The sequence below is a fragment of the Ctenopharyngodon idella genome, chromosome 14 (genome assembly GCF_019924925.1).
Source record: "Ctenopharyngodon idella isolate HZGC_01 chromosome 14, HZGC01, whole genome shotgun sequence".
NCBI classification, from domain to species: domain Eukaryota; kingdom Metazoa; phylum Chordata; class Actinopteri; order Cypriniformes; family Xenocyprididae; genus Ctenopharyngodon; species Ctenopharyngodon idella.
Window position 1 is genome coordinate 31,489,463 of NC_067233.1, and position 27,491 is coordinate 31,516,953.

General features: G+C 37.5%; 1 protein-coding gene across 3 annotated transcripts in view; it reads right to left on the bottom strand.

Annotated features, from left to right (window-relative positions):
• si:zfos-2326c3.2 (misshapen-like kinase 1) overlaps positions 1–27,491 on the bottom strand; it is a 69,140-nt gene that overhangs the window by 13,184 nt on the left and 28,465 nt on the right. The window contains exons 10-29 of one of the 3 annotated variants that reach the window (XM_051860348.1): positions 26,945–27,120; positions 26,412–26,484; positions 24,211–24,397; positions 23,392–23,505; positions 22,269–22,334; positions 21,400–21,516; positions 21,128–21,274; positions 20,174–20,293; positions 19,250–19,311; positions 19,038–19,114; positions 18,852–18,925; positions 18,274–18,359; positions 17,069–17,159; positions 16,670–16,792; positions 14,499–14,619; positions 14,257–14,412; positions 9,525–9,668; positions 8,474–8,608; positions 7,172–7,272; positions 3,856–4,005 (exon numbers count right to left, since the gene is read on the bottom strand). In XM_051860348.1, coding sequence (XP_051716308.1) covers positions 3,856–4,005; positions 7,172–7,272; positions 8,474–8,608; positions 9,525–9,668; positions 14,257–14,412; positions 14,499–14,619; positions 16,670–16,792; positions 17,069–17,159; positions 18,274–18,359; positions 18,852–18,925; positions 19,038–19,114; positions 19,250–19,311; positions 20,174–20,293; positions 21,128–21,274; positions 21,400–21,516; positions 22,269–22,334; positions 23,392–23,505; positions 24,211–24,397; positions 26,412–26,484; positions 26,945–27,120 — 2,320 coding nt within the window. Of the gene's footprint in view, positions 1–3,855; positions 4,006–7,171; positions 7,273–8,473; positions 8,609–9,524; positions 9,669–14,256; positions 14,413–14,498; positions 14,620–16,669; positions 16,814–17,068; positions 17,160–18,273; positions 18,360–18,851; positions 18,926–19,037; positions 19,115–19,249; positions 19,312–20,173; positions 20,294–21,127; positions 21,275–21,399; positions 21,517–22,268; positions 22,335–23,391; positions 23,506–24,210; positions 24,398–26,411; positions 26,485–26,944; positions 27,121–27,491 lie in introns of all 3 variants that reach the window. The other 2 variants (XM_051860347.1, XM_051860346.1) reach the window with 2 other exon arrangements.

Sequence of the window (27,491 nt, forward strand, 5' to 3'; positions counted from 1 at the left end):
AACATGAGGGTGAGTAATTCATGACAGAAATATCATTTTTGGGTGAACTAACCCTTTAAAGTTACAGCATCCTAATAAACCAGTTGCCTAATAAACCAATGTTAATCAAAGACAAAGGTAACAGAGGAAATTCTAGCTTTAATAAGGATTATATTTATTTAATTTATAATTTATACAGTGAAGACTGCAAAGTGTTTGATAACTTTATTTCATTTCTGTATATAGGCCACAGGTAAATATGACATTTATTATAATGGGTTCATGTGAAGATTGTTTTAAGTTTACTTAAATTAAAAGTTGTTATTTTTTTAAAATGTTAAAATTGACAGCTTTTAGTTATACTGTAATGTTGAATGTCTATAATTAATGTTTAAAAAGATGCCATTAAACAAATATTTAAAACATTCTGTCTTTAAGTTGTTTCTACATTAATTTGGAGAATAACTGTGAAATTATTACAATATAAAACATATTAAAACTGATTACAAAAAAAATGTTTTTAATGACAATTAATCGCTATTAATTACAGAAAAATGTGCGATTAATTATTTGTTTTTTTATTAATCGACTGACAGCACTAAAGTATATATTATATAATAACAAATAAATGAAATATAGCCGATAGCAGAAAAATGAAATACTACAATAATATAAACAATTTGGCTATACCTGGCTCACTGTCACAATTTTTCCGATCTCAGTCTTCTCATAAGATGAGATAGGAAAACGAGTTTGTTCACATTATTGGGGAGAAGTGAGTTCCGTTTCTTTCTCACTATGAAGCTGGCCTTTGAGAAGATGTGCTCTGATGGAGTGAATGTGGAAGTTAAGTTAAACACGTTGTGCAGTAAGCGCGGTACTAATTTAGCCTCCACTTTCCGCACAAACACTTATGCACCTAATATTAGCGCACATTTAGGCCTATCTAGGTTTACGTTAATGATACAGCATGCGGCCATGTGAAGTGGATAACATTAGGCTACTACTTACATGTTTTAAATGGTAAGTCATGTTTGAGGTTGCCGGTCACCTTTTTGTGGCCCTTCTTTACCCTCTTAAAATGTTCCAACACTGATTTTCTGCCCGACATATTACCACATTGACCGGCCATGCTAGTGATCTATCACTGTGTGACTTCGCCAATTCCTGTGGAGTTTTTTTTTCTTTTGCGACTAACCGACTGATTAAATTTTAGTTGACCAAGCTTCTTTTCGTCAACTAACGTTTAGTCAACTATGAGGGGGCAGCCCTACATTAACATTCTCTCTACTAGCTCATTTACAGTATTTATGTGTAGTACCATTATGAAATATCTATCACATGTATTGTACAACAATATTTAATGATTGTCATAATACATTTTATTATAAAGCACCTTCCTATGTCAGTCATTTGTATTTGTATATGACTTTAACTAAATTTTGATGTGTAGATGTCTACAGTCCAGGGCACTTATCAAACGTGAAGTTTGAGGCAGATTGGACACTGTATGCTTGAGTTACAACAACTTCCTGTTTCATGCTTTAGCACTCAGCTGTCACAACAGACGAGGTAAGTGCAAACAAAGAGTCTTTATTGCAGATTAAGGGAGAACAGAGTGGGAAAGCAACAGGTAAGGATATTAGCCGATGATAGTTGCTTGTAGAATTAGCTGGTCTTAAAATGGTGTTTCTGGTGCAGGTGAAGAGGTGATGAAGACTGATAAACAGAGGATCCAGGAAGACAATGATGGGGAACAGAAGACGGAAGACAGAAAACTAGTGACGGATCAGGAACAGAAGGTAGGTATCTCAGGTGAGTATTAAGGTAGCACTCTGGTGAGTCATTGGATAGGGTTTGTGTGGTTTCTCATTGACGAGACCAGACAGTGAAGTGAAGGGAATGGTGGCATATGAAGGCAGTGCTGATGAGGGTGCACAGGTGTGGATCAGGAGGGATGCTGGGAAATGTAGTGCTGAGCTGGTGACTGTGTTGGTGACTGTGACATCAGCTAAGTGTTGCTAGCATGTTTTACAATGTTTCTAGCATGTTTAGCACTCAATTGCATATTTTAGTATGTTGCTAGTGCATCACATTGTTAAACACGTCACTTCCTGTTGCATGTGGGTGGCGCTATTACTATAACTGAATATTGCCATGTAGATGTGTTCAGGGCAGGACTCTTCTCAAACATGTGAAATTTGGGGCAGATTGGACATTGTATGCCTGAGTTACAACAACTTCCTGTTTTGTGGCGTTAATCACATTAGCACTTAGCCAAGTGTTGCATGATTTAACGTGTTTCTAGCATGTTTGATATATTTAAATGTGTTTCAGTGAGTGAATTACAGTGTAAAGCATGCCATTTCCTGTTGCCAACTGGTGGCGCTATGACTAACTGAACATTTGCATGTAGATGTCTTCGGGCCAGGACGCTTATCAAACATGTGAAGTTTGGGGCAGGTTGGACATTGTATAAACTCAAGATCTTCGCAATTTAATGTCGCAAAGGCCTTTAGATTAGACTGACCAAATATGATGTTTATCTAACAAAATCTCTAGGAGAATTTTGTTAAAGTACAATGTCTGGAAATGGCAAAAACTGCAAAAAATTTTCAGAGAAAAATTCAAGTTGGATTCATAAAGACTTTACTTGTTTCTGAAAGAATGATTCAGTGATATATACATTTTTAACAGTAGTTTGTTGCCACCTAGTGGCGTAACAATGCAACCATTACAGTCGTTATTTGAAGCACACAGTTACTTTTAAAAGGTGATTTATTCTATTAACGTAGACATCAGCATTTATATCTGAATAATAAACTTTTGTATAGCCTACTTCTGTGATAATTGGAATATTTGTAACACAGAAATAATGATACTGTGTGCTTGAAAAGATTGTGAAGCTGTTTATATCTAAACATGACAACTCTCTCTAGATCAGTGGCAGTGTGAACGCAGATTTGAATGTTACGATTTTATTTTCGTCAAAGATTTAATATACCCGGGCAAATCGTCATTTAGGATTTAGATCATGTGGGTGATGAAATCGAGAACGCAGTCTTTTAAGGATTAATCATGCAGCTTTGTGCATCTCTCTCTCTCTCTCTGCATTGATATCTGACGTATATGAGTAGCGCGAAGGCTTTTCAGTGCATTCATTGCTATAATATTCATGAGGTGAGATGTCTCTGTTAAAGGATACGCTCCTCGCACCCACCCATTACACCAGAGCTGTTTTCAAGAACTGTAACTTAGAACGGTTCCGGTACTTTCAAAAAACACTACTAGTTCTAGATAAGAACCGGTTCTTAGTTCCCAACCCTATTCATGATGATAAACAAATGATTCTGCAAGTGCAAGGCTTTTTTAAAGATATGAATGCACAATGCAGTGTTGTGAAAATTTGACAGCCTGTGTTACAAGTGAAGACCGTTTTGACATCAAGGTCCTGAAATGAGTGGCAAAGTGACTGTATAAAAAAAAAAAAAAAATATCTATCTACCAACAAAATAAATGACAAAAAACTATTAATTCCTATAAAACTAGGAGTACTATCGCAGGACAGTTGTGACACTCATTTTCAATGTGCTAAATAAAATATACTGACACATTTTATACTGCGATTGTTTTTATATATGCATATGCAGTTTTAATGTATGCATATGTATCAGTTAAGTGTTTTTGTGAATTTATGCTCTTAATCATTTTCAGTGGTGTTCCACCATCAGTGCAGACAACATACTGGATGTTTGCTTGATTTTCTCAGTGACCTAGCATGCTAGCATGACCCACAAACATTAACTTGAAAAGAAAATCAAATTACAGACAGCTGTACTGCTACAGGTGTAGACAAGTGCTTGCTGGGATACTCACGTGACTGGGCAGGTACAGATCGAAGGGCGTCCCTGAATCCACATCAATAGCATGAAAGCCAGAGTGAGACCCATAGATGACCTTTAACCTCTGTCCATTCTCCACCGTCAGGTCGACTGAGAGGGGCTTCTGCGGCAGTGAGCTGAAAGACTGACCAAAGATAAAGAACAACTGAGTTACTCATCTACTAGGAAATAAACAAAGGATGAACACAAAATCTATTGCCAAAAAATGATGCTTTTTTTATTCTTTATTATTCATTTATTTTTCCAGGTGAGGAGTTTCTCCACTAAGACACTGATTAGGCTAATATTGTTTGTAACTGCTTCAATAACAGTGTCTTTGTAAACATTGTGCTTCATAAAACAAATTAAATTCCATAACCCGACTCACACCCATACATTTTTAGGAAATTTGCAGTTAATTTGTGATGTGTGAACGGAACTGCAAACTGGGCTGATAGTGTCACGTAATACAGTGCAACAGTTACTCTGCACTGCACACGCACGCACGCACACACACACACATACACACACACACAAACACACACACACACACACACACACACACACACACACACACACACACACACACACTTGAGCTGTGTGTCATCTAAAAGTTTTAGATCCAGTCATTCTTCACTGCTCTCCACTTTGACAGATGAACTTGTGCCTTCACTGGACTTGGGTTATGTCAACTGTGATAAGACTTTCCAGCGTTTTGGTTATTGTCATCTTTAGTTACAGGATACAATATATTCACAGCTAATATGAGAACAAAAAAAGGGAACTGAGATCAATTTATACAGTATCGGCTTCAATAATGTGAAAGAGAAAACACTGGTGGTGTGAGCACAGCTTTTGGGCTTCTGACATCATAAACCAGAGGACGTCAGAGTTGTTTTTGCAGTTGAGATTCAGTAAATGGTCTTTTGGGGCTGCATAGGAATTTTTTGAGCTCTGAAAGTAACTCTTTCAAGAAAACAATTATGGGTCATAAATGTGCAATTATGTGAACGTCAAAATTCATATTTACAAAATATAAAATTTTGTGAAAGGTTTAACCATTTTTGAAAGTATTTGGAGTGATATATCAGACAGCAATTTGTTGCACACAAAGGATGCATTCCTCATCTTTAAAATAACTTTTCAAACCTGACACGGCATATTAAAAAACACAATGTCAAAGTTTGACAATACAAGGTCATGCCAGCCATGACAAAAACATAATTTATGCTTATTAAGAGAATTACACTTTCCAAGTGTTTCTTGTTTACTGAGTTGTCCTTGTGCACATCAGTGGTAAACAGCAGTGACCCTAGGTGACAGGATGTGGGCCTGTTTTAAGAAAATTTCAGCTTTATGCAAATGAGGAATGACTTGACGCAGTGACTATCAATGAGAGTGGTGACAGTGGAGCTCACATGATCTGTCTCCTATCAGCTACCACTGTTTGTGTCCACAATATCTAGAAGTTAATCATTGCAGTGAGGCAATTGACCCTTCGCCGGGAGTTTGACTGACAGGCGATCTAACCAACCATAATGCTAAATCCACCGTTTTGTCAGACAAAGCAGTCAGGGGAGTTAGTAGATTAACATCAGTGGACTTGAACTTGAAAAATGGTGTGTACTGATGTCTTTCCATGGTTGAAACAACATTCCTTCTGATGTTCATTCATGTTTATTTGATGTTATAAATTGGCCTAACTAGTAGGAAGACATGACCGGTTCACGAGCCGCTTGAACTGAGGTGCTAGAGCAATCTGTCACGACACATTAAAGAGCCACAAAATGGAAATTATTGTTTAAATTTCTTTAAAAATTACAAAATTTGAAATATGAGACTTTGTTTCATATTAAAAGTAACCTTCTCTGTCTTGTCTGTTGATGCGTTGTTAGTGTCTTTTAATTACCTGATTTTACATGATGATCAAATCACGTATAAGGGTGATGTGTGGAACAACATATATAAGATCATGAGTGGAGTGAATGACAATCAATTATGTGTCGACTCACAGTCCGATATTTGTGGCCACAAAGAGCATGTGTTCATTCTTAATGCATTACGTAATGGTGCAATCAATATAGAACATTTTTCCAGAATGTTCATTTTTAGCAGCATAAAAACTAATTTGGTGTCAAGAAAAAAATCTTAGTGGCAGCAAGGTTCAGCTGCTATTAGGGTAACCAGAACTAGTCTGCGTTTGTGAACTGGACTCGAGTCTTCGCAAAGTGATCGCACACAATGCTTTTGAGTGCTTTGATGTTTTCAGTTTTTAGTATTTTTTTTTTTTTTTTTTTTTTTTAAAACATGGCTGATGCAAAGTGTGATGCAATGGGCCAAGATATCCATCTGACCCATATTTATATTATAATTTTTTTCATATAAATTCATATAAGTTTTTCATTTCATTTATACGTCAAGAACTGCAGTAGCAAAATATGATGCCCATTGCTACACCAAACTGAGGAAGATAGTTGCAGGTAATATTTTCTTTGAAAAAAGTAAACATACTATGTTTTCATGTCCATATAAATGGACAGGACAACAATCTGAGCCGATGTTATAAATATAAATGGCAGAACTTCATGTCAGAAGTAGAGTAAGTCTCTTAGGACAGCAGTGAAGTAGGACACGTACTCAAAAATGACCCATTTCCAAAAACTTCCAGTTACATTATCTATCATTACACCACCCTATTCTTTTTTTCAAATGGAACAATATATAAAAGTAAACAGCAGGTAATTAGAAATATCATATTAGAAAGTATGGTTATGATCATAACTGCCTCCTGGGCCTTGGTCTATAAAAATAATTAGACGTACTGTACTAGTAATCTTAGAAACCTATTAAGAGCTTTATATTTCAACCCTATACTTGAATTTCACTGTGGTTTCCAGATGAAATGAACACTAGTGGCAGTAAAACACCAAACACTTCTGTTCCTTTTCACACAAATTATGATTACTGGGGCAGATTTTTGATAATAGTAAAGACTTAATAATAAAGACTTATTTTGGCACGGCTTTTCTGACGCAGTTAACTTGCTCGTGGCTCACCTGATTTTTTTTCTAAAAAGCATAACTTATGGGCAGAATGACAAATACTTTAAGAAGCACAGATGTTTTATAATTTAATAATTACTTATTATTTATAATTTTGCATTTTGTAATAATTAATTTTGCATTGTGGTAATATCAATCTCTTTCGCTTCTCATAATTTCCTCTTTTTATTTATTTTTCAGTTATGAAATATGACCCAGAAACATTTTGGCATTTCACAATGGTCATCTCTACTAACATATGAGACTTACTTTGAAAGCCATGAACTTGTGGTATGGCTTGGGAGCCCATGCATAGATCTCCACAGCGTTCCTCAAGGCGATGACCAGGAACTTGATTTTTTCATAGCGAACTGAAAGAAGTTAGTATGAGTTAAATGATAATCAAAATGGTGATTACATGGAAGAAAGACATTTATCAAACCATTCTAGCCTACATTATTATAGTACATACATACCCGTTTAAATGCATGCTGTTTTCCATTAGTGTAAAAGAACTGACCACAATTATGACATGAAATTTGAATTTGCTCTATTATTGTGTGTCATTCTGTGATTACAAATACAACCACCAAAAATCACTCTTAAAGGGATAGTTCACACAAAAATGAAAATGATCCCATGATTTACTCACCCTCAAGCCATCCTAGGTATACATGACTATATTCTTTCAGACAAACATAATCATGGAGTTATATTATAAAATATCCTGGCTCTTCCAAGCTTTATAATGGTATTGAATGCCGCTTATGATTTTGAAATCCCAAAAATGGGAGATGGTCTATGCAAATCGTCTCATGGCAAAAGAGTAACCTCTGACCTGACGCATGACGCGTTGATGAATGCGGAAGCGCAGAGGATAGAGCAAAACATAACACTGGTCAGGAATTAGAAGTCTAAAACTAGTATTTTTAAAGAGAAATATCGGAGGATTTTGATATAAGAGAAGAGGAGCTTGAGTTTGTTGCCCAGCCCTATTTGTTTGAACCGCGAGCAGTGTCTAAGCTTACGCTACTCCTACATCCTACGTCACACATTGTGTCAGAAGTTACTCTTTTGGCGCAAGTTGACTTGCGTAGGCAAAATCAGGAGGGCCATTTACTACCATTATAAAGCTTGGAAGACAAGGATATTTTTTAATATAACTCTGATTGTGTTTGTCTGAAAGAAGATAGTCAAATACACCTAGGATGGCTTGAGGGTGAGTAAATCATGGGATTATTTTCATTTTGGGGTGAACTATTGCTTTAAAAGATGAGCCTTTTTGATCCAGACTTACTATTTGTCCGGCTACTTATTACTTGATAATACTTCCTCTTCTGGTTTGCTAGATTGAGTTCACTAGGTATTTCCATGCAGTGTATTATAATAAATGTCAGTGTTTATAATTATAACACTTAGAATGTTTTTAGTGGCTTACCTTGAATGCCTGGACTAAAATGAGTTTAGCTCTCGTATACAGTAAAACTGCTTGAGATGTAGCACACTGATGTTTGTTGGTAAAGTCCATTGCAACAGAGACATGTTTAAAATGTTGTCTTGCTCTGCACTCACCTACTTTGTAGCTGACACATCCCTCCAGTTCTCCCACTGAGGTCCAGCCCTGTTTCTTTTCCACCTCTGGATCATTACGCAAGATCTTATTCCTCAGCCAGGACAGGTAGTACAGCCTCAGCTTGTTTTTCTTACCTTTCCACAAGAAATAAAGTATAAATTACATTCAAGCTATTGTAGCGTCTGGAGCGATCCAACACACAATTGTAAAAGTCAATCTTCACAACATGCAGACTTCATAATGTCATTTATCAGAGTATAAATGGACACAAATTAACAGTGCAAGTTTGTCGTCTTTTCTTCATTCAATGCAGAAGTTATTGATTACAACTTCAGCACCATTGGACCGAACCATCAAGAATTTTTTCCTGAGCCTGCAGATCCGGACACTCCTCAACATCTAAGGCATTTGCAAGTATCGTACATTTGAACACTAAACAGCGATTTAGTATTAAGTTTGAACTCCTTTGTTAACAAAGGTGCTTTATAGTGAGAAACTGATGGTTCTTCCAGCTCATTAAATGACTCTTTTCATAGCTTCATTCCTCTGTTATGCTACGGTTCAAATTCATTTCCACTCTCTCATTCCCTATGTATGCGTGATTTGTGTATGTCTGTGTGTTTAGTCTAGCTGTGTTCATGATTTAGTTAAATAAAACTTGTGTGCACATTCATGCGAGTTGATTCTGATCTGCTTATTAACCAATGTCACTGATAACGATTAAGATCACAGCTACATGCTAAGAAAGAGTTATTTTCCTGTGGCCACGGAAAATATCCTTTCTGAAGAGTTGATAGACGATCAATACCAAGTGTTCGCTGGCCAAACAGATTAATTGATTGTAATATTAATTCAGCTACATCAGCTTAATTCGATTAACTGATTCAAATATTTATAATTAATTATAACAAGTTATGATTAATTATTCATATTTCCCTTTTGAATCTCTTGCAGGATTTGTCAAAAACTTTTGATTTTGTTCATTCATTTGCTCGTATAAATATAATGAAAATATCTGTTGTAGTAAAGTTTTTTAAGTACAGTATGTACCTGATATAGTGATGAGTACATTGAGGCCCTCCAGTACGTCCATCTGTTGGAAGCGTCTGCGGCTGATGAGAGAGTAAACTTTGCCCTGACCACTGCGGTCCAGCAGCCACAGGCCACTCTCTGTGCCCACCAACAAATTCACACCTAAACACACAGCAGTCACAGTGAGGAAAGACACAGATCTTCTTGTTCAACAGCACAATTATACTAAATAAAACAGCATTTTCACTGCATGCAATATCTTTAACCCTCTGGGGTCTGAGGATTTTTGGGGCCCTGGAGAAGTTGTGACATGCCCTGACATTTGTGCTTTTTTCAGTTGCTTATAAACATATTAATGGCAAAAGTGTCATTACACGTCATTACACATAATAACGTTTATGCGTGGTTATTGAAAAAACAAAATACTTAAACGGTTAGTTCGCCCAAAAATGAAAATAATGTCATTTATTACTCACCCTCATGACGTTCCACACCCGTAAGACCTTTGTTAATCTTCGGAACACAAATTAAGATATTTTTGTTGAAATCCGATGGCTCAGTGAGGCCTCCATAGCCAGCAATGACATTTCCTCTCTCAAGATCCATTAATGTACTAAAAACATATTTAAATCAGTTCATGTGAGTATAGTGGTTCAATATTAATATTATAAAGCGACGAGAATATTTTTGGTGCGCCAAAAAAAACAAAATAACAACTGATATAGTGATGGCCGATTTCAAAACACTGCGTCAGGAAGCTTCGGAGCATTATGAATCAGAGTGTCATATCAGCGTGTCGAATCAGCGGTTCGGAGCGCCAAAGTCACGTGATTTCAGCAGTTTGGTGGTTTGACTCGCGATCCGAATCATGATTCGACACACCGATTCATAACGCTCCGAAGCTTCCTGAAGCAGTGTTTTAAAATCAGCCATCACTATATAAGTCACTATTTTGTTTTTTTGGCGCACCAAAAATATTCTCGTCAGTTTATAATATTAATATTGAACCACTGTACTCACATGAACTGATTTAAATATGTTTTTAGTATATTAATGGATCTTGAGAGAGGAAATGTCATTGCTGGCTATGGAGGCCTCAGTGAGCCATCGGATTTTAACAAAAATATCTTAATTTGTGTTCCGAAGATTAACGAAGGTCTTACGGGTGTGGAACGGCATGAGGGTGAGTAATAAATGACATTATTTTCATTTTTGGGTGAACTAACCCTTTAAGTCACTGAAATACGGCCACAAAACAAAAAATACACATTGAAAAGACTCTTGATAATTGTCACGATCACTGTCTGTTCCTGTCAGTTCCTGGACTCCATTTCCCATAATTCTCCTTGCCAATCACATGCACACTACACACCAATCACCTGTTGCCACATACAGTTTAGCACACTACCTGGACTATAAAGGACTCACACACACACCACCTGATTGTGAAGTCTTGATTTGCTGTTGTGATCATTTCTAAGCGTTTTCTTGTGGACTGTTTCCTGGTTTCCGGTTGGATTGTTTATTCTTTGTGATTCTCTGCTGCCTGCCCTGATCTTTGCCTGTTTCCTGGACTGTGATTGTTTGCTGCCTGCCCTGATCCTTGCCTGTACCCTGATTCTGTTTGTCTGCCGCCTGCCTCGACCATTGCCTGTCCTTGTTTATGTTCCTGCCTCTGCCCCTGTCTACCTGTGTAAATACTGTTCTTAATAAAGCTTGCAAATGGATCCCCGCTCTGCCGACCCATCATTACAGAAGACTTCGCCGACACATGGATCCAGCGGCTTTCCTGAAGAACAATGGCCCGGTAGGAACATTGCACAATTGTTATTAGGACTCACGCAGGGCACACGATCGATAGAGGATTATATCACGGAATATTTGAACATTGCTTATTGGTCAGATCTGCCGGACTGCGTGCTCATAGACTTTTTCTGTGAGGGTGTTAACCTGCCACTTAAAAAACAACTCATTCGTGAGGGACCCCGTTCATCTCTAAGTCAGTTTCTGGATTATGCTTTATTGAATGTGGGCTCTCCCTTTACTGTGGGTGTCGCGGAGGAATGCGACACCTCGTCTGGTCGTGTAATGGCTGCCGCGCCAGATGACACTCACAAAATGGCGGCCACCACTACTACAATGCCAAGTCAAGACCAAGTTAAACTTCCCGAGTCACGTCCCATCTCCACTGATCTTCTAGATCTACATCACGTCTCTGGATCTGTTTGGGAGCGGTGTGGGTTGCGTTCCAGTGTGGCTGATCCACCGCTGACTTCAGCACGAGCGGCTGGCATTCCTAAGCCTCCGCCGGCCGCTTCGCACTCAAGCCCGCTGGCCGCTACGCCCTCAAGCTCGCCGGTTGCGACGCCCTCAAGCTCGCCGGTTGCGACGCCCTCAAGCTCGCCGGTTGCGACGCCCTCAAGCTCGCCGGTTGCGACGCCCTCAAGCTCGCCGGTTGCTATGCACTCAAACTCTCGGGATGCTATGGACAAGATGGCCGCTTTGCCAGTGCCCACGGGCAAGATGGCCGCCCCGCCAGTGTCTGTGAACATAGGGGTCGTCCCAGCCAGTGAGTCCGCTCCAGAGCCCGCTCCAGCCCGGGAGTCCGCTCCAACCCTGCATGCTCTTCCTGTCAGTCCTGTCATGGCTAAGAGGGCTGTCTTCACCTTCAACGTGTTGGCGGTCCTGCGTGCCTGGAGGTCGCACTCAAGCTCTTTCGACCCTGGACCAGTCTGTCAGCCCGCTGCCGTCCCAGAGCAGCCCGCTGCCATCCCAGAGCAGCCTGCTCTCCCTGATTCACCCGCGAAGGCCGTCACCGAGCAGCCCGCTCTCCCTGATATGGTCACGGAGCCCCCTTGGTCTGCCCTGCCGGCGCCACCCAAGCTTTCTGCCCTACCGGCGTCGCTTGAGCTCCTTACCCACGAAACCGCCACGGCCTCCGTTGAATTCCCCAAGAACTTTTTGGGGGGGGGCCATATACCTGAGGGTGGGGAGCTTGTGGGTGGGGACCCTGCACGGCCGCGATCATCAGCGGCCTCCGAATTACTTGAGCTTGCGGGTGGGGACCTTACACGCCCACGGCCTTCAACCGCCTGTGAACTGCTGTGGCCAGCTACGGACCCTGACCTGCCGTGGTCGCCCAAGCCACCTGACCTACCGTGGCCGCCCAAGCCACCTGACCTGCCGTGGTTGCCCAAGCCACCTGACCTGCCGTGGTTGCCCAAGCCACCTGACCTGCCGTGGGCGCCCAAGCCACCTGACCCGCCGTGGCCTCCCGACACTCCTGACCCGCCGTGGCCGCCCGTGGCACCTGACCCGCCGTGGCCGCCCGTGGCACCTGACCCGCCGTGGCCGCCCGTGGCACCTGACCCGCCGTGGCCGCCCGTGGCACCTGACCCGCCATGGCTGCCCGAGTTCCTGGACCTGCATTGGAGACCCCGTTCCCATCTGCCAACAGGTCTCCAATGTACCCACCCCCCCTCCCTAGCTGTGCCATTTACGCCGCGAGGACGCACCTTCCGGAAGGGAGGCGTTATGTCACGATCACTGTCTGTTCCTGTCAGTTCCTGGACTCCATTTCCCATAATTCTCCTTGCCAATCACATGCACACTACACACCAATCACCTGTTGCCACATACAGTTTAGCACACTACCTGGACTATAAAGGACTCACACACACACCACCTGATTGCGAAGTCTTGATTTGCTGTTGTGATCATTTCTAAGCGTTTTCTTGTGGACTGTTTCCTGGTTTCCGGTTGGATTGTTTATTCTTTGTGATTCTCTGCTGCCTGCCCTGATCTTTGCCTGTTTCCTGGACTGTGATTGTTTGCTGCCTGCCCTGATCCTTGCCTGTACCCTGATTCTGTTTGTCTGCCGCCTGCCTCGACCATTGCCTGTCCTTGTTTATGTTCCTGCCTCTGCCCCTGTCTACCTGTGTAAATACTGTTCTTAATAAAGCTTGCAAATGGATCCCCGCTCTGCCGACCCATCATTACAATAATAGCATGTTTAAATAGTTGTCATGTAATATATGGGTGAAATTACAAGTTATTCAGTTAGAGTTATTAACACAGGAAGTCTGTCATTTCATGTACAGATGTGACTGAGATCTTTACTAAGGTGGGTGTGTCTACACTATGTAGCAGGATGTGGGTCATGTGTGCATCATCAAACTTACTGAAATAAACCTAACATATATATGAGATATAATTACAATCATTCTGAGCAGTCAATGACTGGACTCTTCGTACTGATTTCAATAGTGCTGAAACCAATTATTTTATGTGGAAATTTGGCTAAAGGTTTTTATTCCATAATAAAATAGTAACAATATTCAACAAAGGTCAAAATATATAATGAAAAGATGTGTGAAAAAATAATCTGTAATCTAGACAGGACAATATTTCTCAGAAGACAGCTGATTTAGATTAAAAACAGTAGGTATTTTGCTCCATAGTATTATATGAAAAATTTACAAAGTAGATTTCATATCAGCTTTATATGTTCTATAATATAAAGTGAAGTGAACATGAAGTGAACTTTTCCAAATTTTACAGTGGTTTTAAAGATTCCTTACTGAGCAGATGTCATAGCAGGGATGTGTGGTGTTTATTTCGTATGACATTAATTTATTTTATTCTTTTACATTTGATTTCAGCAGGAACATGCAAATAGTCTTTATTAAAAGCAAAAGTCAGCACTACATGTATTTCTGAAGTGTGATGTGTGAATATGAACATGTCTCACCCCACAGGCTAGCGCAGAGGATCTCAGCATTGAACTTCTTTTTATATTTGCGAATCTCTGGGGCATCACTCTGAGGTCGAATGTTGGTGGGGTTGACATTCACCACGGAGCCCTTCCTGTGGGGCCGTCTAATGCACGGTTCACACCTGCCATTCACTGACAGACAGAGAAAGAGATTTATACATGTGATTTATACACTGACATTTTTTACATGTCAGTGGGCATCAGATATGTGGACTCACGTTGGTCGTATTCCTGCGGACTCTGAGGTGGCGATATCTGCAGCAAACGAGGGTCAATAAAAGGTGAGAATGAGGAAGAGGAAAAGGATGTGCTTTTTCCTGGCTGATTACTGAATAATTTCTGTAAAAACAGAATGACACAAGCACAAACATCAAAGGGGAGAATTTTACATGATAATGCAAGTATGATCAAAATCATAGTTCTAGACACAATGTAACATAATTCTATGTTACAGTATTTTTACATCTATGTAAAAAAAAAGGGGAAAAACACAACAAAAAGGCTAACTTAGGGGTGGGTGATATACTGGCAGACACGATTAACCGGTATAAATTTGTCAACCAGTAGAGATTTTGGACTATCATCTTTATTACAGTTATGCTTAATGACATTGTTGGTCATGAAAGCTTATCGTTTGCATGCGTTTAAGCATTGCGGTTCAAAAAAAATGTGATAGCAATAAGCAGTGAAAGAGAGCTCATTTCGGTATATGTGCGTGCTTTCTATGAGATGGTTTCTGAGCATTGTCTGAGAGACGTGCGTACATGATGAAGCCACTGCTCTGAGTTCTTTTGTCACCTTTTTGGGCTTGAACAGTCAAATACAAATACTTATGTGTCAAAATTCCCATCTTTGCGAGTATCCTCATAAACAGTCATTAAGTGAACGTAAACAGTTAAGAAATTATGGAAGCCCTGAAACGCATGGAGGAAAAAAAAAAAAAAAAAGAAAAAGAAAACTTATGGTGGGGAGGGAAAAAAAAGAAAACTTATCTCATTATTTTGACCTAATAAGTCGTTATTTTGAGATATTAAGTCGCTATTTCGAGATATTAAGTCGTTATTTCGACATAAGTCCTTATTATGACATAAGTCGTTATTACGACATAAGTTATTTCGACACAAGTCGTTATTTCAACAATATCTCGTTATTTCGACATAACTCGTTATTTTGACATAACTCGCTATTTTGACATAATACCTCGTTATTTCAAATTTCGACATAATAACTCGTTATTATATATCAAGTTTAATAAAAGACGCGCACAATTCAACGTCTTCAGTGGCGCAACAGTAACGTGTCGGCTCGCATTCCCAGCTTTTACTGCGTTCGCCGTGGTTTCGAATATGCCTTTTGCCGAGCTCGCTCTTCTGTATTTTCCCATCACATATCACATCAGAAAGGCATTTATTTTCAATAAAAATGAAAATAATGTTTTAAAAGTGGAAATAACCTGCCTGATGAGTGTTTAATAATATTAAAAGCATTTATTGTGTAGGGTTAGGGGAAGGTGTTGGGTGGGTTTTTTTTCTCCCAATAAGGCAGCATCCATTTAATAATTTAAATAAATATAATCATTTACAGTGCAAATAGCTATAGATGTTATTTACACTAAGTGAAAATAGCGATACATTCTATTTGCACTAAGTGACGATAACAGTGTTTTCTCTTTCGATATTAGCCATTAGAGGGCAGAATAAGACAGGGAATCAATTAAAGAACGCATTGTAGTAATGTTGACCTACTGTTACAAATTCGTGCTCCAAAATCCCAGAGATTTATAATGGGAATTTGCATTCATGCCAGGCATGCATTCATAAGAATACATTTATATTTAATTGAAGACTAAGCCGTGTTTTTTTGTACATTTAATTACTTTATACAATTTATGTAGCCTTTTTTTTATTTTGTGCTTGAATTTTTCAGGTAGTTCTATTTCATTTGCTTATCTTCTTGTTTCTTTCTTTGTCCTATTGTAGTTTTGTCCTATTGCTTGTAATTCATTTCTTTGTTATTATTTTTTTTACTCATCTTCAGTAAGCTTGATTTTTTTTTTTTTTTTTTACTTAGGCTAGTAGTTTTTTGGGAATATTGAAATTGGTGACAAGAATTATTTTTTTTCAATGGTATAACAATTTTTGATATCTTAAAAACCTTATCTAATGCAAAAATAACTATATTATGACATATATCGTTATCATGAAATAAAATTACTCATATCATGATATAAGATTTTGCTCATATCGCCCCCCCCCATACTGATCACAGTATGCATGTACAGCACACATTAAAAATAACCAATCTATCAAAACCAAAACTCTCAAATGATGTTTAACTGCTGCTATCAGGGGTCAGAAAAAAGCCAGAAGACATCTAGATGAAGACCTACGTCAAAGCTCTGCGTGGTGTCTTGGTGGCAGGTGAGCTCATGTGTGGGGCTCTTGTGAAGGAGGTCCGGCAGATGGTAGCTGTCATTGGATTGGGATCCAGAAGGCCTTGGCTTTGCTGCACTCTGCTGGAGAAACATGAACATCTGTTTTTTTTAGGACATGAAATCAAACTTTGAAAAAGCAGACAGTATCTCAGAAACACTGATGGATTGAATAATTACAATAAATACAATCAGTCTCCACTGGTGAAAATAAGCTGCAGTATCACAATAAAATCAAAGGCAGATAAACACAGGAGTCCATTAGGTCAAAATTATTGAGTTTTTTCAATAAATACTGGTATGTTTGTCAGCTGTTTTAGCCTGTTCTCTAAACCAACACACTGAAGGTGACTTTACCTGTTGCGGTTTTACATTGAGATGAGGCTGAAGAATGATTTCATTAAACTGCCCTCTGGATAACAAGGGCCTTCCATTGCTCAACGGTGACCTAGACAAACGACAGTCAGATAAATTTTCATGACGCCAAAGAAAAAGATCAAGTTCAGTTCCACCCATACTTTTTACATGAACATTTTATAACATTTTTATGAAGTTAGTTTTAAAATAGTATGTAAAATGCTGGAATATTACATCAAATAAGCCAATATGTATGAAAAAGTATTTAATTAGTGACTCTATTAAAAGAGTAAACAACTACAAGACACATATTCATAGAATACCATATACTTAAAATGGTTAGGTCAAATATACTTAGACTTCTCTGTATACTTGTCAGTGTAAGTCAAATAAACTTAAGTATAATTTAAGTATAACTGGTAAATACAAAAAGTAGACTTAAAGTATATTCTCTTATTTTCAGTTTAAAAGAAGTATACAAATAGCACACTTGAATAAACTTCTCTTTTCTATACAGAAAACGATCAGCACAAGCTAATGTGGTTTGACGTTGGTAGGACATCGGCAGAATATCAGAAATGTGAATGCCACAGGCACTTCAACTCTGCATTGTGAGGTATTCACTGTCTTGATTCAGTGACATGCAGCGTGTTCACAACCTTTGACATAGGGACCTATCCATCCGGCACCAACCATATGTCTCCTTTCACATCGATTTAAATCATATCAGGATTATTTTGGTATGGAGTTTAAATTGGCTGCAATCACTGTTGAAAGGGATAGTTCACCCAAAAACAATTCTGCCATCATTTACTCATGTTATTCCAAAAACTGTATTCCCTCTTCTGTGGAGCACAAAAGAACATATTTTTAGGAACGCTGGTAACCCAGCAACACTGAAGCCCATTGACTTTCTTTGTATGGACAAAAACAAATGTTTTTGCATGTTCCACAGAAGTAAGAAGAAGTCATACAGGTCTGGAACAACATGATGACAGAATTTTCATCCCTTAAAGGCATTGCCATGGCTGATAAACTTAGCATGACATTAAAAAGTGCTAAAAAAGAGGTATATTATATAAAGTATAACCTCAAAATCACTTTGTCAGTCACTTCATGAATGTCTTGTAATCTTTGACCATCTGTATTATTGTTTTTAATTTGGTCAACTTTCAGAGGAGAGCAAACCGTCAAGGTGAGATTACCTAGTCTTCTCATCATCTTCATCACTGGAGGAAGAATATTCTGCAAGCTTCATTAATGGGCTGAAGTGCGACTTCATTCCCAAACCCTTAAAGATGAAAACAGTTTGATATTAAAAACAAACAATCTTAAGGCATGTTCACACCAAGGACGATAACTATAATGATAAAGATATAGTTCTAAAAATCATTCTAAATTTAAAAGAATAGCAGAGTCCACACCACAACGATAAAGATAACAGTACAAAAGAACAGTATCATTGGAATCACTTTCAGAATTTTTTTTTTTTTTTTTTTTTTTTTTTCAGCAGAAGAACGACATTCAGATCAGAATCCAACCTGCTTTAAAGAGCTTGAGCATTCAAAGCGGCAGACAACAAAACTGCAGCGCAAGCTTAGTTATCATTATAGTTAACAATCTTGGTGTAAACGGGCCTTTACTGATACTGATTTTAGTATTCTATATTTGGTTGGGGAAATAAATACTTTAAAGAGTCTCCACGTAAAAAGCCGAGGTGAAATCAGCTGTGTAAAGAGCTTAAGCGCTGCAACATTATCAAATATGAAATATAGATTCACACCTGGTTTGGTGGTGATGTTCCTGGACTTTGAGAGTTTCTGTTTTGATGAGCTGGAATGTCCGGCATACAGTAACCTGCAAGAATGAGAAAGTCTATATGACAGTGTACAAAGGCATATGCTTGAATAACTGACCTTATTCTGTTCTGATATAGGTTTCAATACATTACAGCTAGAGAAAAACACACCTGAATGTGAGCTGCTCGTTGAGCTGTTAGAGTAGGACATTTTAACACTGTTGTCCAAAGAAGACTGATGATCTCCACTGATAGAAAGTCAAGAAACAAAAACAGCCACAGTTTCTTGTCTGAGGATAATGCGGGGCTTCAAATGACTAAATTTGAGCCTAATTAATGTGGGTTTGAAAAAGTTTCTTGTGTCCTGCAAGGACACAACTTACCTGGATCCATATCTTTGATGGCTCGTGACATCTTTGAATTTTGATGTTGTTCGTTCTGGAATCTTGAGACAATATTTGCAAAAATAAACATTTCTTCATTCTTGTTCTAGGTGCAATGCCTTTGACCTACATTTTGGGCCTTTTCTGTTGTATTTTCATTTTTTGTGTTAACCATATTTCTGCTTTAGTTAGTTAGTTAGAAAACTTATTAATCCCTGTAAGGGGAAACTCATTTGCCACCATTTCACATTACCAACAACACAAATAGACAATTAAACATTAAAAAACAACAACAGTCAATACATGCAAAGAATTACACAACTTCATTGAAAAACCCAACTGCAGTAGGAATAAAAGACCTTCTAAATTGCTCTGTAGAACACTGAGGCATCACTAACCTTCCAATAAATTAACTTTTAAGTCCACTAAAAATACAGTGAAGAGGATGACCTTTGTAAGACAGAATCATTTTTAATTTTGCCCTTGTTCTCTTTTCCACAATGACCTCAAGTGAATCAGGATTAAGTCCAATAACCAAACCAGCCTTTCTAATTTGATTCACTTGAGGTCCCTGTGGAAAAGAGAACAAGGCAAAATTAAAAATGATTTTGTCTTACAAAGGTCATCCACTGCACTGTATTTTGAATGAATCTGTCACATTAAAGGAAGGAAGGCACCTCCCTTTGGAAGAGGAAGCTGATTTGACCACAATCTTAGCAGTTGCCACCTATACAAAGGTTTCTGACACAGCTAAGCTTTTTATAAATTTGAATAATTACTATAATGAAAAGTATAGTATGATATAGTATCTTAGTTTTAAATTTCAGCTGTTGAAAAATGTCATAATATTTATTCACACTGTGGAGATATATCTGAGACAACCCATGCTGTGCTGACAACTGAAATGCTGTCTCGAGGACAAACCTTTGGCGGCTGATCATCAGGGTTGAAGAAGACTTCATCTTGTGTTGGCGAGAGAGGAGCAGTGACATCAGACATAGAGCTGCTGTGATGAATCTCTCGACTGGGGCACACGTTCATGTTCTGTAATCAACACAAATTACTGAGTCTTTCACTCCTTTAACTGACCATGTGTTTTTCAGTATACAACACTGGATTCTACATCCTTGTCATTACACTGAATAATTATTAATTAATTAATTAATTATTTTTTTTTGGTTTGTGTCATCATAGCTTGAGTCAGTGTTCCATGATACAAATTTAAATCAAATAAAGAAAAATAGAAATAAACTTTAACATCAAATATCATACATTTTTATCATTCTATTTTCTTCCTGATGTCCACCTATAATGTTAATCAAGGTTTTATCACTGAAAACAGAACAACTAAAACTGCATTTGACATGAGAGACAACTTGTCGCTGGAATCTGGACTCGAAGTGGAATTCTATATAAACAATCTCCAACATCTAACTAACTGAGTAACAGCGCTAAGCTGTTCTCACAAAGCTAGCTAGTTTTCACTGCCCTATCCTTCAATGCCCTATCCTTCAATAACAGTCTGCATTACACTTACAGATTCATAAAACAAACTATGATAAAATGTGCTACTCAAACTCAGACTGAAATGGATCAGGAATACACTTTAGCAGCCTCTCGTTTGTAATGATGTGATTCTTCAGACGGATATGCAGAGCAGCATGAGCTTTGACAGACTTCACATTTTACTGTTGAGGATTAATTATATTCACCATACAGTACTTCTTGTGGAGAAATTCTGGGTCCTGAAAGCTACAGCATGTTGTTGTATAACATCAAGGTCTTTATTGCAAAAGATAACTGACTTATCTTTATCTTTGATAATTTGATTGTTTAGGAGTAGATTCAGGGACAGTTGTCATGTTTGTGATGTCGTACCGGCTGTTTGGTGGCTCTCTGGAGTGCTGGAGTACAAGGACTGGAGTTGCTTCCTGATCCCAGACGTGACTGAACATGAGGAATCCTGACAGCTATATTATTCAGATTGACAAGATGGGTGTCCAGGGATTCCAGTTTACCTGCCAGCTGAATGCCAGATTTTCACAGTATTATAGAGGCCATCCAAACAGGGCAATCAAAATCATAATGCATTATGTTATAAACCAATGTAGACATGTGTTGACAGAAATCCCATGATAGTGTGTTTTTACCCCATCGTGTGGTGAGATGGCTCTAGTGCTCTTCTGCTGGTGTCCGTGGTCGTGCTGCAGCAACAGCAGCTGTGACTGATCTCTGGGAAGCGTGCGGTGGGGTTTTCTGCCCTGAGACTGACGGTGTGGACGACAAACAGACATGCATTTACACATCACTAAGACAGGGATCATTAAATGAGAAGAAATATCACACATACTAAACGGCATGAAACACTGATTTCAAATGAAATGTATTATGTGAGAAAAACAGTCAAATTAGCAGCTTACTGTATATACATACAGTGTGTATATATATATATATATATATATATATATATATATATATATATATATATATACACACACACACACACACACACACACGCACACACATATATATATCAATGACATGATGTGCATGTTTTTGTGTGCAAGTGCATTATTTGCTTTTAAAATAATTTGATAAATTAAATGTATCACTTTCTATATTCTATAAAACCTATTTAGTATTTTCAGTACATTCAAACTATAAATATTATTTTATGTTTTGGTAGCTTAAACCCCTAAAATGTCAGGTGGCACAACCATCCGCACAAATGAACAGACTAAGAAAACTATTTAAAATGGTGTTTAAAATACTATGGCATAATTTTATGTTTAAAACCTTTCCTATAAACAAATTGTATAAATATCAGTAGATTTAAGGTTGTTGAGATAATTCAAAAACTTTTATTAATTAATAATTTTAGATGCTACTTTCATATCATGTAAAGAAAAATTGGTCCAACTTCACATTAGGTGTCAGAATGACATTATATTTGGCAGAATGTCTATATCTGAGAAAAATTTCAAGCAGGCAGGCAGTTGTTGTTAAACAATTCATTTACCTGCTCAGCAAAAAGACTTAGAGATGCTGATTCAACTTCAGTCCTGTGATGTTCACTGTCTTTGGGCTGAAATCCAATGAGAATAAAAGACAAACAGCAGCACATTACAACAGAAAAGCAGCGGTGAGGTTTGAGGTGAACATTTACGACAGTGGCACTTAAGAACAAATGATGAATTGCCATATTTTCTGGAAAATAAGTTGCACCTGAATAAGTCACGAAAGGTCAAAATTGCATTGTTGAGAGAGAAATATTATACATACATATATATATATATATATATATATATATATAATATATATATATATATATATATTTCTCTCTCAACAATGCAATAATGTACAGATAATGTCCGTATATGTCACATTTTATTATTACATTTAGAAATAATGTAAAATACCAGTAAAATGTTTACAAACATTTAAAACACTATAATCATGTATTTTAGTTCCCTTCCCTCCACAAGAATCCCTCAAATTTAATGGTATACAGAACAAGAATAAAAAAATAAAAAAAATAATTATAATGGCAATTATTATAAAAAACATTCATTATAAACAGGAAGCCTAAACAAATTTAAAGCGAAACTGAATTACTGGCATGTGGGAAATGAGCTATAGCCTATAAATAAACTTCACATGCCTTACCTTGCCTAACAAGCACAAACTGAGTTAAAGTTGAATGTGAGGAGAGATAAAATCAAAAACCCATGAAATAAAACATTTCAGTATGAACTCACAGACCAATAATGTCTTATCTGCCAACAACTGACTTGTTGCATTGACCATTCATTAATGATTTCTGTTAATTTGACAAGAAAAAAAATCTGATCTACAGCACTGGTGATTTTTTAAAAAACAAAAACAAAAAAATACTTATTTTACAGAAAATATGGTATTTATGTTGTGTGATTCAGTTTGATTAGTGAAGGTTACTTCACAGGACAGCAAGAACAGCTGTGAGAAAATGAACTGACCTGACATGGAATTATACTGTACATGCAAGGAACGCACAATAACAATAACCACACACACATGCAGTGATGCATCGGAATCTATTCATTGTAGTGACTGTTTGACAAAACATCCTAATGAAAAGGAACATTGAATTCATAAATTCTAACCTGTTTCTTGTGATTTCTTTTGCTTTTCTCGGTAACATCAGTTTCTTCTTGCCATAACATCTCTTGAAGCTCTGGCCACTGAAGTCCGGTATCGTGTAACATCCTTTCCTGATGCTGTCCAAACACAAACACATCAGCTATGAACTGCCAGTAAAAAACATTTGGACACCCTGACTTGTTCTTCATTTTTACTATTTTCTACTTTACGTAATAGTAGGAAATAACACAAATGGTCTATTTCAGCTTCTTCTTTTGTATAGATTCCAGCTTTCAAACGTAATGAGGTGCATCCTGGGATGCTGTTTAATAGGCATTTAAGGAGTTTCCATGTATTCTGGACACTTGGAGCACCCTGAACCCTGCTTTTCCATTCACTTTTGTTTCAACTCATACAATTTTTAAATGAAAATTATAGGATTGTAAAGAGATTTGTATGTTGGCCCAATTTTGACATGTCTATGAAAAAAAAAAAATTCTCACACAAACTTTCAGGCCAAAGGGTTTTTAAAATCTTGAGAAACAAATTCATTCATGTGTGTCCAAATGTTTGATTGCTAGCATACAAATTTAAAAGATTTAGGCAGAATGAAAGACGAGGAACTTCTAGTAAACCATGCTACAAATATCATTTTCAAACTTTTGAAAGGACACTGAAAATCTAAAGCAAACAAACATTAAACTTGTAATAAAGCTAGGTGTTGTAGAGTAAAACAAAGTGTGTCACTCTCCATTTGCATGGTGAAACATAAACATTTCTTCTCTGAAATGTGCTCATGCACTCATTACACAATCTTAAAAAAAAAACAGATTCATTCATACATCTTCGAGGCGTCGTCTTTCCTCCTGTTGTTGTTGGATTCTCTTCTGTCGGTCCGCGAGCAATTGTCTTTTGTAGTTGTCTTGATTATGTACTTGTTGGAGTAGTTGTGTTTGTGAGTGTGTCTCCTGCTGCAGACGCAGGAACTCTCGTCTTAACATAGACTCTCCAGGAAGATTCACTATAGAGCTATGAGCACAAAGAAAATAACATAATAAACGACCAAACCTAAGACAAGGGCAATGCTGAAAATGAACATTTGTGCAAAGCGTCATGCAGGGCTGTCAGGTTTTCATGCCATCTGCCATGTGGAAACTACTGACAGAGCACATTAACCCGAGCATTGGGTGACACACTCGCTGACCTGTGCTTATCAGAAGAGATGGCTACTGCAGAGTCATTTTATGGGTCACAAGCCAATTTATGATTTAAAGGCAATTTTTAATTTAAGTAACAATTTAACTTTCATTTTATTTCACTGATTTATTTTGATCTACTTTTGGTTGTGGCACAAACATCATTGAGCTTCCTGCTGATGATGCCATTTTGTTATCATTTAGGCTTCACAGTGATCTACTATAGTTCATTAATCCAAATCTCACCTCTCAAGTCAACATAAAATCCATACTGATATTTACTTTCCTAATGCACTTTTCTGGTCTTATTTTCAATGCTTCATCAGTGCAAGTTATTCCAAAGAAAACATTCTAGTGTTTTTCCGCCATCAGGCTGAACAGTTCTGAGCAGGCTGAGGAACAGTTCCAGTTGCATTTTCACTTGAACGCAGTTCAGCACGGTTCGATACAAACCATTCCCGGTTAGCTAACCCTTCTGGTAGAACATAGTGATGGTTTTCCAGGACAGTAGGGTATTTTTTGTAAGTGTAGCGTGTACATCACACTAGCTAAGTTGTCATTATGCTATTTGTAACTTTTACCTTATTATATGATGTGATTAGGTCTGGGCGCTATGACGATATATAATCGTAAAAACTGTATAAAATGTCTATTGTTAGAGATGTTGCTATATTGTGTATATCATGGAATGTAAATATATACACACAGCACAGCACTATTGAAACTTTAGTGTGATGAAACATATAAATGAGACAATAAAGAGCAGGACGTGCTTGATGTTAAAAAGCATTATGGTGCGTTCATGTCCTCCTGGGAAGTTTATATTTTTGAGTAGTGTTTTTGGCGTCAGGTGCATTCAAGTCACTTTCGTTGGAGCAAGACGGAGGTGTACCTTCTCTTAATTAACTACACAAAAATACAGCAAGGTTTTTTAAATGAAGAACAAAGAATATGTAGCAGGTGTGTTTTGCTTTTTTATGTTTTAAATTAATTTATGAAGCCACTGTAAACTTTATTGTTACATGTTATATTCTATGACAATGCTATTATATTTTGTGCAGGAATTTTTTTTGTGTGCAAAAAAACTGTATTAACATTATAAGTAAACCTCAAGGAACATATTAAATTAATAAAAACATCCTTGCAATAACCCCTTTAATGTTAATCAAAGAAAACTTGTTGCTCCTGACTGAATAACTTTTGTAGCTTTAATAAGAATAAAAATGTATTTAATACGTACAGTGAACTTCTTTGTTCTTATTTTTAATAAAAGTAAAATAACTATATTGTGATGCATATCGTTATTGTGATACCATATAGTGAAATAAGATTTTCGTCATATCGCCCATCCCTAGATGTTATCACCTACAGCATCACAGGCCACCAAGGTTACGTACATTCTAATCTTGATACTGGAAAAAGAAACCATAGCCATACTCACTGGCCCACATGAGGAAATTAACTCTATATAACTATATAACGGATATTAAACAAGTAAACAATTTCTTTTTTTTCCTTTGTTTGTGAATTTTGAGAAAATAAGTTTCTCAAGAAATATATTTTAAAAATGTTATTGTGTATTATGACCACTAATGCTGATGCACACACTCTCACTCACAAACAAACACATACAGTGTTAATGTTGTCAACATTCTTCATTCGTTGGTATTAGCCAAACCTGATTGTGGAAAAGAATCTAGTTTGTCTTTTCATCAAAATGAAATCAGTTGCTGTGCTTTTGTAATGGCTATCAAGCCCTCTTTGTTTTCAGCCAATCTCCTCCCTCCAAAATGTGCAATATATAGACTGCTGTCATTTTATTTTCGTAAATATGAATTAAGACATACCTGGGTTCACCTTCATCTTCATTTATGCCATCGTCTTCATCTTCACTTCCACTATATTCATATTCCGTTCCCTCTGTTAAGATTGGTCACAAACAGAACTTGAGACAAATTAGGCCAACAGTGTTGCCCAAACCAAAAGCAAATTATACTGAATAGTGGATATTTTTTAATGTTGTTCAACTAATAAAAGGTCAATTACATAGGCGAGGGCCCAAGTCATGATTTAACTGATGTCGGCACTATTACCGTCGACATTAACATTCATTCAGTATGTGAGGAAATGCTTGCACAGATAGCAGCAGAAGAAGGGGAGAGGTGCTCGGAAAACATTGCCTGCAGCACTAGGACACAATTTGTTTTATGATGAGTGTGTGCATTTCAGGCATATGCAAAAATCCCAAAAGTTGGAAAGCGAACGAACATGTAGCCTGAAATGACCCTGTCAGTCTAAATCAGAATGTCTATTCATTCAAGCTAAATCAATACACCATACAAAAATCTACGTCTCTCCTTTCAGACTGTGTGTCTCGCACCTTTCTCTCGTCTCCTCTTCCTGGTTCTGTCCAGATGATCTTTGAGTGTGATGCGTACTTGTCGTTCATTGGGAAGGTCTTTAATGAAGGAATGGCGTAAGAGGGTCTCTGTGGATGGCCTGTGAAGGTAGTTCTTCACCAAACAACTTTCCACAAATGTCAGAAACTTTTTAGACCTTGAGAAGCAATAAAAACAGATTTATTGCATAAATGTCTTCAGTGTGACAGTAAATCTGCTAAATGCTACTAAATACTCTTCAAATACCAGTGGTGGATGAAGTACATAAATCAAGATACCCTATTAAAATATTACTCAAGTAAAAGTAATAAGTACTAGTTTTTAATTTTACTTGAGTAAATGTACAAAAGTACTTGATTTTTTTTAAAATGTACTTGAATTATTAAAAGTATAAAGTACTGATTGATGAAAGTTTATTTTGCAATTTTATATACTTCATCCTACTGCTCAACATACATGGGGGGAGGGAGGGGGTATAATGTACTAGACACACAGATAGAGCTTAAATAGGTAACAGATCAGTCTGAC